At 40.2% G+C, this 12,418-nt stretch overlaps 1 protein-coding gene across 2 annotated transcripts; it reads right to left on the bottom strand.

Annotated features, from left to right (window-relative positions):
• Positions 1–4,599: 4,599 nt before the first annotated feature.
• Positions 4,600–8,540, bottom strand: rpl22l1 (ribosomal protein L22-like 1). 2 transcript variants are annotated; one of them, XM_028569039.1, is made up of 4 exons: positions 8,435–8,540; positions 7,370–7,483; positions 5,284–5,405; positions 4,600–4,792 (listed from the first exon to the last, which is right to left on the bottom strand). In XM_028569039.1, exons 1-4 carry the CDS (start codon positions 8,441–8,443, stop codon positions 4,645–4,647), a joined length of 393 nt encoding a protein of 130 aa, XP_028424840.1. In that variant the 5' UTR covers positions 8,444–8,540; the 3' UTR covers positions 4,600–4,644. The 2 variants fall into 2 exon arrangements, with proteins under 2 accessions (XP_028424840.1, XP_028424841.1); XM_028569040.1 differs by lacking the exon at positions 8,435–8,540 and adding an exon at positions 8,138–8,428 and having other exon boundaries at positions 5,284–5,475.
• Positions 8,541–12,418: the final 3,878 nt, after the last annotated feature.

Below are 12,418 nucleotides of genomic sequence, written 5' to 3'. Positions count from 1 at the left end.
TTTGATCATCATCCATATTTACCAAATCAATCTCTGCTTTTATCTTACTAAACAAAACAAAAATCAGTAGACCGTAGAAAACAAAATGGGGAACTCAACACGTGACAGATCCGGTTTTCCTCTTCTACATTGACATATCGTCCTGTTTCAACAGTCAAAGGTAAAACCCCAAGATCTTACGTGAGCACATAGAGATCTTTGCCTTTTTGAAAAATGATATACAACATAATTCTCGGTTTCTGCCATATTCCAGTTTTATCATCACAAAAACACGACTTCCAGATATGGTGAAGCTTTGATCGTTGTCAGTTTGAGCCCTAATAATCAGATCCAGTTTGCAGCTCTGGCTCTCAGAGTTGGACCAGTTTATTCTGGTACATTATTTATCACAAGTCTGGGAGGCAGCCGAGCTGGATTAATGGTGTTTTTAAAAGTCAATTTACGCAGCTTTTGGCAGACAACCACAGCGCTGAGGTATGCTCAGGGGGGATACGACGCCATCGACACGCGATCAAACGTAACGGAGCGTTACCTTGAATAACACGACAGACAGAACAATGTTCAGGGTTTGAACATTATTGGAAACGTGGGATATGAAAATAAGAACACAACTCAACTAAATATAAGACATAGGTCAGCATTTTTAGACATTTAAATGCAGAAATGTTTCCTATTAAACCTTCCATTTACATCTTTTCCTTCATTTCATTCTTTAATCTGTGTGCCTTTTATATATGTATGAATCTAACTGTAAACTGTCGAGCCTCTGCATGTTATAAAATCCAATAACTGTGAGTCTCTATATGAAGTTATGAGACGCTACCAGCCAAAGGTGGATGCATTCCTGAGGCAACGTGCTTTATACGCAACAGATGAGCGAATGGGAGTGAATCCAGACACACACACACACACACACACACACACAGCTAAACATCCTATTCTGTTTAAGGGAATAAAGGTTTTCGTTGGCCGACTGAGGAGAGGAGATGGACACTGCCTCGTCATGCCAGTCTGAACTGAGGAAGGCTTACATTTTTATTTTCTCTTGAACCAAAACAAGGCAAATTCCTTCTATGTGAAAACATATTTTGAGTTGTATTATGGACATTGTAAGTTAGTGTTTTTAACCCATACTATAGAAGAGTGTATTGTTCACAATAGTGCCCTTATTATATATATATATATACATACAAACATACATACAGTACAGGCCAATAGTTTGGACACACCTTCTCATTCAATGTCTTTCTTTATTTTCATGACTATTTACATTGTAGATTCTCACTGACTGCATCAAAACTATGAATGAACACATATGGAATTATGTACTTAACAAAAAAGTGTGAAATAACTCTGCAAACCCTTGGTGTTCTCTCAATGAGCTTCATGAGGTAGTCACCTGAAATGGTTTTACCTTCACAGGTGTGCCTTGTCAGGGTTAATTAGTGGAATTATTTCCCTTATTAATAAAAAAGCAAAGGGTGGCTACTTTGAAGAATCTAAAATATAAGACATGTTTTCAGTTATTTCACACTTTTTTGTTAAGTACATAATTCCATATGTGTTCAATCATAGTTTTGATGCCTTCAGTGAGAATCTACATTGTAAATAGTCATGAAAATAAAAAGGAAACACATTGAATGAGGTGTCCAAACTTTTGTACTGTATGTGTGTGTATATATAAATAAAGGGCACTAGTTCACAAGCGTCTGTAGCACCACCTAGTGTGCATTTAGTGAACTGCTCAAATCATATATAGGTGGCAGACATCAGGAGCAGCACCGTATGAGTTTATCGACCAAAATTATAGAAAATCCTATTAGTATAACAGAACTATAACAGTATGACAGCAGCACGAACTGTAGCCTCCAAAGTGACAACCGTTGAATCAACACCATTGTTATAACCATCACGGAGGAGGACTTATTGCACGACTGTTATATTATGAATATTTGCATTTTTACTTTTATCTTACTCTGTCCTGTTTTTAAAAATCTTTTGATTTGTCCGTTCTATAGACTTATATATATTTATATTATATATTTTTTATAAATAAAAAAGTACTTTCTTTATCCAGAGCTTCTGCAGGTTTCACCAAGTCAAATTGAATAATCATGAATAACATTTAAGACCTCTATAAACTAAGTCCTAAATTCACGATTTTTCAATCACACTTCCCTACAGCCGAAATAAAATCTGTTTAATAATTGTTGTACAATCTTAAAGAGACTCGCACCGATAAGAAGAAAGCTGGTTGGCCGCAAGGTAAGTTGCCGGTTGGTCTCATTTGTAGTCGTAATACAGAGAGTTATAGTTGGACTAGCGACAGAAAGAACTACAACATGGAAATAAAATAGAGCATTAGAGGCGTTGCATGGATGTAGGAAAATTAACACCATTTAAAATTATTTAAAGCCTAGAACGCAATACTTCAGCGAACTTAAGACAAACTTTTTTTCGATGTCGGTTTTCTCAAGGTGTTTCATTCACTAATTGACATTTGTGGTGCTTCATTTGGGATCATTTACACATCATCTAAGGCTACGTTCAGACTGCTGGCTAAAGTGGCCCAAATCTGATTTTTTATTTGGGGACAAGTGACCAGGTCAGACTTCTTCAGAAGTAGTGTGAACACTCAAATCTTGCCCAGATGTGATTTCTTTCAAATCAGATTGAGACCACTTCCATATGTGGTCCTGAATCAGACCCAGGGCTGATTTTATTTTTCCAATGCGGCTGCAGTGTGAACGAGGTGGATTTGATCCGACGTTTGTCACAATTATGCACCGACGGGAGTTAGCCCGAGACAAGTAACTGTCAGTACCCGATCGCGATATTACGAATCCCACTATGGCCACGTAAGGTGAAATGCCTAACCCCAACCAATCAAGCTGCTTCGTAGGGCGGGTCTTGGCGTGGCCATAGTGGGATTCGTAATTTTGCTACCCGATCCGTTCCACCTGCACAATCCGTTCTGCGCATGCGCAAGATGTTCACTCATGCGCAGATGATAATACCGTTTTACGACCTGCCCGATCGCAAAATTACGAATCCCACTATGGCCACGCCAAGACCCGCCCTACGAAGCAGCTCGATTGGTTGGGGTTAGGCATTTCAACTCGAGTGGTTAAGGTTAGGGTTAGGGGATTGGTCAGGGGATAGGACCTGTACATGTAAGCATGGACGCCTGGCCAATAGAATTGTGTGAACGCTATTGAAGGGCGGGTCTTGGCGTGGCCATAGTGGGATTCGTAATATCGCTGCCCGATCTGTTCCACGCTAGCCTCCACCCAAGCTAACCGCTAATTCGGCTAACCGCTGGCCGACAAATAACGCATGCGCACAACGGATCGCGCAGGCAGAACGGACAGCGATTCAGTCTAAAATAACGTTAAGTCAAACATAACGGGAAAAGCAGGCTACAGCAAAATTAAGACTTTACAGTAACAATAAAGACAAATATTGAGTGATTGTATTTTAAATAAGCACAAGTAGAACTGACGTAACAGCTGTTATATATGTTAACGTTTGTTTTGAAGTTTTATTTTGAGGGTCTTTTAAAAGTTTGCATGCTGTCTCAGCTACCGGTTAGCCGAATTAGCTGTTAGCCAAACTAACGTTAGCTTAACTGTGGAGGCTGACTGACGGCAGACCGCTACAATCAGATAGCGGTTAGCCCAATGAACTGTTAGCTAAAGTAACGTTAGCTTCCCAGTGGAGGCTAGCGGCAGACCGCTATAATCACCTAGCGGTCCGCCCGAATTAGCTAAACTAACGTGAATTAGCTATTAGCTAAACTAACGTTAGCTTCCCGGTGGAGGCTAGTGTGGGAACAGATCGGGGAGTGTCGTAAATCATCGTACCACAGCGCATGCGCGAACAGATCGGGTAGTGACAGTAACATTAAAAACTGGACCAGGTCTACATAACGGAGAACAGTGATGGAGCGAGTCACTGGAGGGAGAGGGAGCTGTTAGACCTCATTAATGTTATGCTACTTAATGTTACGGCTGCCATTACACAAACATTATAAAATAAAAGTGTAAAGGCTGACTTCCTCCATAACCCTCCCTAACTTTAGTGCGACAGCGTGCTGCGTCTGATGTCATTGGCTTTTGCGCATGTGTGTCAGTTCCAAAGCGCTGGAAGAGTTCACACTGGAATTAGATATAGGCCACATTTTAAAAAGTCGATGTGAACTGCCAAACAACAAAATCAGATTTGAGCAATAAATCCAAATTAAGCATTAATACTTTTTCTCAACGTCAACTTTGGACAAACCAAATTTCTTTACATTTCAGTTTTTTTTTTGCTTTTTCCATTTTAAATTGTGCTTCTACACATATTCAGCGCTTATTTCTACGTCCCATATTTTGTGATATAAAACAAAAATTTTAAAACGGATCAACGTGACCCGAAGTCAACACAAGGGTTAAGACTTGAGGTGTGAACGTAGCCTGCGTTGTGACACGTGTCCATATATAGCTGAAGAAAGACGTGTAAACGGAGACGTACCTCAATAAACCAGCAGAAAAGCATTGTAAGTGTGCAGAGAAAGTTTAGATAACAGCCGAATAAGAAAAACACATGACCGAAAAGTTATATTTCTCCACATTTATTCTCCCGACACAGTCAGAACTGTGTTCACTCGTCTGCCTCGGACTCCTCGTCGTCGTCCTGGCTGATCTGGAAGTAACGCAGCTCGTACGTCTCCTTGTCAGACGCCACCACTCTCAGCCAGTCCCGGAGGTTGTTCTTCTTCAGGTACTTCTTCGTTAGGTACTTCAGATACCTTGTAGGGGGGGGGTTTGTGAGTTTAAATTCAGTTCTGATTTCCAATTGTACAGTCCCTCCAGAAAAACGTGATTATGATCGCATAATCAGCCAAAGTCTGCATATAAACTTTTTCAAAAATGGCACACTTTCGCTGCATAAATTGCCGATTTCCGCGCGAAATATGCGGGGCTTGCATGATTTCATAATCTCCGCATTTTCGTTGCAGCCATTTTCCCCTTGTTACCATGGGAAGGTTAAGAACGTGACCATCATCGAAAAGCAGGGTGTTGGGTATCACTTTTCTTTTTTCTTTCATTATTTTTGCAAGTTCCCGCAATTTCATCGCATAAAATTGCATAAATATCCCGCAAATTCCATCGCATTTTTTAAGAAAACGTGCTGCATAATCAAGGATTTTTGCCCCGCAACAATCACAAAAACACTTTTCTGGAAGAACTGAATTATATAATTTGCTGAGGTTTCAAAACAAGCTGCGGTTGATCTCACCTTTTGGAGAACTGCTTCTCAGACGTGACGTTGATCCTGTTCTTCATGCGGCCGACCTGGACGACGTTACTCAGGTTGCCCGTCTTTCCGTTGACCTTAATCCTCTCTTTGAGGAAGGTTTCCTGTTGGAGAGAACAGAGTGACGCACTAGGGAAGAGAACCCTAGTATATTCGGAGCTAGGGAAGGGGACCCTAGTCCAGACACAGGGTTAGCTGCTTGCAAAGACCACTAATGATCTCATGATGTTTTTACCCATCTTCCCCAGTCCTAACCAAAAAAGTGCGTCTCAATTCGGACACTCCTGTGAGTACACATTTTCTATTTTAATACTATTTGTTTAAAAAGGTGTAGGCATTAAAAGGAACACGCCAACTTATGGGGAGCCTTCTCATCTCAGTGCGTGCTGTAACGCTGTCTGACGGCTCCAGCATTAGCTTAGCCTAGCACAGATCCTGCAGGTAACTGGTTCCAACTAGCTTACTGCTCCAAATTGTGACAAAAGTTACAAAATAACGCCAACATGTTCCCATTTACATGTTGTGATTTGTATAGTCACAGCGTGTACAAAAAACAACGTAACATGAGACACAGCCATTTTCTAACAGTAAACAAACCGGGAACTATATTCTCAGACAGGCTTGCTGTGAGAATATCACTCCGCCAAAGTACTATATTAAGCTACCTAATTATTAATATAGTTCCCGGTTTGTTTAACAGTTAGAAGACGGCTGTGTCTCATGTTACGTTGTTTTTTGTACATGCTGTGACTCTATAAATCACAACATGTAAATAGGAACATGTTGGCGTTATTTTGTTACTTATTGGGAGCAGTAGGATTACTGGAACCATTCACCTGCAGGATCTGTGCTGGCCTGATGCTGTTGGCGGCGTCAGACAGCGTTACAGCACACACGGAGATGAGAAGGGTATGCATGGACTTCTCTAACTCTGGGGTTACGGTGAATAAGCTAAATTCCCAATAAGTCGGCGTGTTCCTTTAAGAGAGAACTTCAGCCTACACCGGTTTCAGACTTGTTAATACGTTGCCGTTTTATAGTTCAATAAAAACGTCACTTACATGTAGTACATTGTGTACACTTTGTACTCAATGATGTAGTGCGTGCATTTCAGCAGAGGTAGAGTTGTCTCAAAAATCGCAGACGGCCGTTGTGCAGTGACCGGAAATGACTTCCTTTTTAATGGTGAATATCAGCCGCGCGGAGCATTACCGCAACTTATCGTCGGCGACAAGATATATCGGGCTCGTTTTCTCACTGACAACGGTACAGCGGCACTTACTGCAACCACTGCCTCGGTCGCCACATTCACGAAAATTTAGTTTAGTGTACCAAATTATTCTCCAAAAACTGAGTGTCCCAAATGATGAGGGTCTTATTTAAGACAGTTAGGGTTAGAGCTGGGCAATATATTATATCGATATCGTGATATGAGACTAGATATCGTCTTATCTTTTGGATATCGTAATATGACATATATGTTGTCCTTTCCTGGTTTTAAAGGCTGCGTTACAGTAAAGTGATGTCATTTTCTGAACTTATCAGACACTTGTAACTGTTCTCTTATTGGCCTTTACCCACTTAGTCATTATATGCACATTACTGATGATTATTTATCAAAAATCTCATTCTGTAAATATTTTGTGAAAGCACCAATAGTCAACCCTACAATATCGTTGCGGTATCGAGGTATTTGGTCAAAAATATTGTGATATTTGATTTTCTCCATATCGCCCAGCCCTAGTTAGGGTAGCACAGGTGGTTTAGCAGGTTCATAATTAAGGACATTGTATGGGGAATTTGGGACACTAAACTGCATGTATACCGAAAACACGTTAGTGTTCCCGTAGATTTCACTACGGTGCAAAGATGGGGATAGTTGAGCGCGACTATTGACCGGTATTCCACACTTAGTATTTTGCCTGTTTTGAGTGCAGCAGCAGTGTTGTGCTGCATTTGGTCTAACAGGAACTCCAAATAGCAAGAGTACTTACAGAAGTGTGCAATTTGAGACAGAAAAAGTATCTAACACATGAAGGGGTTTTGACAAGTGCTTTAATATACTTACAAAGTTGGCAGAGTCCAGGATCCCATCCTCCACAGGGTGGGTCAGGTCCAAGGTGAACTTCCATGAAGCTCCCTTTTTGGTCTTCCTGCCAACAGTTGGCCTCTTCTGTTTGAGCTGCGAGGCAAGGCAGCTTTATTTATATTGCACATTTCAGCAACAAGTCCCAAATCAAAATGTGTAGCATAAAACATTAAAGAGCAGATCAAAACAATTCAAAAACATTAATTGAAGTAAAACGCATGGACTTCAAGAAAACCAGGGCCAGCAAACGCAAGCTCGTACTATTCATCCTGCACATTACCACAGTGCACATAGCTGTACATATGGTTCATTCAGTATATCCATATTTATGGTTTTTCTTATTACATATATTCTGTTAATACACTGCATATCTCTATATTATTCTTACTACTAGTATAATGTCACTGCTACTACATTGTACATATCTGTACATGTTGTTCATACACTGTTCATATTACATAGCCATAATTATACTGCTCTTATAACACTGCAATATTTATTGTACTATGCACCACCTGTCCTATATTTTGTATATCACATTGCACTTTTTTTCTGTACTTCTGGTTGGACGCAAACTGCATTTCGCTGTCTTTGTACTTGTACGATGCACAATGACAATACAGTTTAATCTAATCTGAAAGAGCGAGCTATTAAAAAGATAGATAATGAAAAGTTAATGGGAAGTTGGGCCGAACTGACTAACGGGCCTTAGACTACATGTCGACGTACAGCACACATCACGCTTACCAGTCGAGTGCGGTAAAACCACCGATATAAAAATAATACACCATTTATTCTATGGAGACTGGCGTCCTGTCACAGTCCAATGAATGGAACACGTGTCGGCAAACGGCCACTACTACGAGCTAATGCTAACTCTGCTAGTTGCTTCGTTTTCCTTCGCTATAATACCAGCTCTATGTTTAACACGTAGCTTTATGGTTACATCTTTACTTTGTTTTAGTAGGCGACCGGAATACGTTAAGAAAAAAGGATGACATTAATAATAAAATGCGTAAATTGCGGAGAGCTACCAGGACTCACCGGCGCCATTGTTAGAAATCAGACGGGAAAGGGAGAAGCGGAGGTGACGCGGCAGTGACGTAGCTGGCACCGCGTATGCGTAGAACGCCCTGACCAAATATGGTAACCCCGATCATCGCTGCAGAAATAGACGTTTCCACACATGAATCTGGAAGAAAAATAGCTCGATTAACGACTTGTGAGGAGACCGATTGCTATGCCGGACTTCTGTCAAACGTCACATTTAGCTTTAATTGACATGCAATACCGACAGTTCCATTCAGGCTCGTGACTTTAGAGTTGGAGTTTTGTCTGTGGTTTCAGGAGCTGGATGATGTACACGCCCTGATAACCAACCTGCTGAGCCTGGTAAATCTTTCAGACTCTTTAGACACACACACACACACACACACACACACACACACACACACACACACACACACACACACACACACACACACACACACACACACACACACACACACACACACACACACACACACACACACACACACACACACGATGAGTCAGAGAAACCATACATCCAACATGCATCCTTCTTTCCATTGTGGTGCCATTTGAGGCTTGGCGTTACATCACCATTGGGGACATTCAGGCAGGGCGTCTGTGTCTTTCTCCGCTGCCATGACTTCAAATGCAGATACACAACAAAAGATGCTTCGGCACACACAAATGAAACAAAAGTCATAGTGTTTCCATAAAAAAACATACTGTACATATCCTGGAATTCTTGATGTATAGGCATGTTCCTATATTTAGTCATTATTCCCTTATAATGCCCATATTTAATGCTGTCCTTTTTAAAATGTTTTTTAAATGTTATCCTTGCACTGTTATATAGTTTTGTATTATAGTTTTTGTAGTTATGTATTAGTATGTCTTCATTAATCTCTTATATTGTCCATATTTAATGCTGGTCCTTGCACTATTGGACTTACATGCACTACCACCATGATGACACACCCTCTCATATAGCACCTTACCATGCAGACTGAATGACAGGGTCAGTCCCTGCCCTGTCACTGCAAGGCTACATCCCTTATGGTATATTCATGTGGGTTTTTTCTTTAGTATCTTTTCTTTTATTGTCCATATTATTCATGGGGATTTGTTATTTTAATCATCCTATGATGTATGTGTATGTGATGTCTTTAAGCTACTGGGACCTTGGATTTCAATAAAGTCTATCTATCTATCTACCAGAGGTGTCAAAAATATTCACATTCATTACTCAAGTAGAAGTATAGATACTAGGATTTGAAAAGACTTTTGTAGAAGTTGAAGTATCAACTCAAGCTTTTTACTTAAGTAAAAGTGTAAAAGTACTGGTTTCAAAACTACTTAAAGTATAAAAGTAAAAGTAATGTAAGGCAGAGATCTTCAACAGGGGGTCCTCAGAGTCATTGCAGGGGGGCCTCCAAATTATTGTACATTTTTGAGTCTTTAAAAAAAATAAAAATAAAATGCCTTAACATAATTCCAACATATTATTAGCAAATATAAATTCCCACTGATGATAGGCTTACTGGCCTATAGGTAAGGTAGTCCCTAAGATATCAGCCCACAGATACAGTTAATCCTAGATTTACTGTGCCACATACAGTATGTCACATACAGTATGTAACATTAAAATATGATTTATAAAAGCATGCCAACAATTAATATTTTAATAGCTTATGAAAAAAGGTATGTAAGAAGGCTTTAGGTTACCCTAACAGTTATTGTAGGCCCAGTTTAATATGCAACTTAATTTCATACAATATGTAGTAGGGGGTTCCTGCTACATCTCACTTTAAGTTAAGGGGTCCTTTACACCGTTTAGCTCTCAGCATTTTATCATGTTTACTCCATCTTCTAGCTAACGCTAGGCTAACCTGCTTCCAACTGTAGTGTTGACTAGCGTGCCGTGCGGCGATGTTCAGTTCCCTCTAACGTCCGTTTTCGGAGCATCGCGCAGGCACCTAAGGCACCGAAATCCATGTTGCTATTCGGTCCGGTAGATAACGGTCGTTAAGGCACCGGTGGAGTATTAGCACCGGATCTGTACAGGTGTTATGGATCGCGTACAAACCAATAGGGTGTCGGAATAGCTATGTTTATATTTCTCATCCAACCACAATCAAATTCACTCTCTCCGGATGGAACGATTTGGATAGGTTTTTTTCTATGTTTTTTTTTGTGTGTGTTTTTTGAACGATGACTGATGAGCTGGAATGAAAACAAGCCGAACTGAAATATGAGTAACGAGGCTATTTTTAAAATGTAAGGAGTAGAAAGTACAGATAATTGCGTGAAAATGTAAGGAGTAGAAGTAAAAAGTATGCTGTAAAATAATTACTCCAGTAAAGTATAGATACCCAAAATTTCTACTTAAGTAAGGTAACGAAGTATTTGTACTTCGTTACTTGACACCTGTGCTATCTACCTACCTATCGCTCTATCTAGTCACTTTGAGTGGTAGAAAGTAGAAGTTTTAGCCATTTATCCATAGCCTTTTTTTCCATGTAGCTCCTAAATCACAAGTCTACTATCTTTTGTAGGCTATTGTGACTGAAGATACACTTAAAGACCAGCATGTGTAATCCTGTGTTCTTGTAAACACAAGTAGGTTTGTTTACATAAGATGATCCAATCTTAAAACTATCTGAATTACTCCTGGCTTTTTGTGTGCTCCCTGCTCGTGATGCCAGGCTTGCTTAGAGTAAATTATGTGTTGGGCTGCTGAGGAATTTTGCACCAGCACCACAGGCTTCTTGTGATGGGGGTCTACATTTTGTCCCGGGTGCTGCATTGTTTTCTCTGTCTGTGTAGGAGTTTTAGCGGAGCTGCTGATTCAAGAGGCTTTCCCACCACATACGGAGGTCCACGTGGTATTTTCTGTTTAAGGACTCAACTGATAATGAGTCTGTGTTTATCTGACAGACAGTTCTGTCAGTTTGAGAATGATCTGAGAAATGAAAACATATTGTTCAGTTTAAATTTAAAGTATATTACAGTCAACACTTGCTTCAACTTCATGTACAATATGTACTTTTTAACTGTGGATACTTAAAAGTAAAGTATCACTGGCCGTTTAGATAATCAACTTTTTGCCCTTATTCCAAAAAGACAATATTCCTACTGAGCTGTTTACATGGCAAATGATAATTAATATTCCACTAAGATTCCTGTTCATATCCAGCCTTTACTTCAGAGACGAACGTGGTCACTTTGTAACACACATTATAATGCTCGCCTAGCTGCTAGCATGGCACACCTTCATACTCTGCTTCTGACTGGCTAGTAGTCCTTACCTATCTACTGAGCATGTGCGACTCCCAACAAAGATGGAACAGAAGTGAGATGTCTCACTCTGTAGCTAAAACCGAGAGCTCAACACACAGGCGGACCAACCTCTAAATACAATCACGAACCTGAAAATGAGCATAATACGAGCACTTTAAGTGCTCTCGCTCCCGTGGTTTAAGGGCCAAATTGGGAACATGACTTACATGACTCGTTTCTGGAATACGGCCCCAAAGATACCCTCGGGACAGGGTAGTTTCTGTAATACGGCCACAGGGCCTCATTACATACTGCTAAACTCGTAATTTCATAATTTTCCCTCAAATAGAAATTATAAAAATCAACCTTAAGGATTGCCACTTTAAAAGGGAAACGCTACAGACAATATTTTTCAATTTTGGGCTATTTTGCTTCCATAACATGTCTGAAAGTTTATTTTCATAGCACATTAAAAAACGCTCACGCTGACCAAAGTGCCGTACATAGCGCATTAAAATATACACACTTACAGATCAGTGATTTAGGCTGAAACGACATCGAAAGACAAACAATTACAAACCTAGCAGGATAAGACCATTAAAATGCCGGGAAGGCCAATGTAAAAAGGGGAGTCTTGAGTCTGGCTTTATTTAAGTCGAGGGCCATCCCGACTGAACCTGTAAAACGATGGAATTATTAGACACAGAAAACCAGACTTAG

This window comes from Perca flavescens, chromosome 22, assembly GCF_004354835.1.
Source record: "Perca flavescens isolate YP-PL-M2 chromosome 22, PFLA_1.0, whole genome shotgun sequence".
Classification (NCBI taxonomy): Eukaryota; Metazoa; Chordata; class Actinopteri; order Perciformes; family Percidae; genus Perca; species Perca flavescens.
This window is presented reverse-complemented; position numbering and strand designations above follow the sequence as displayed.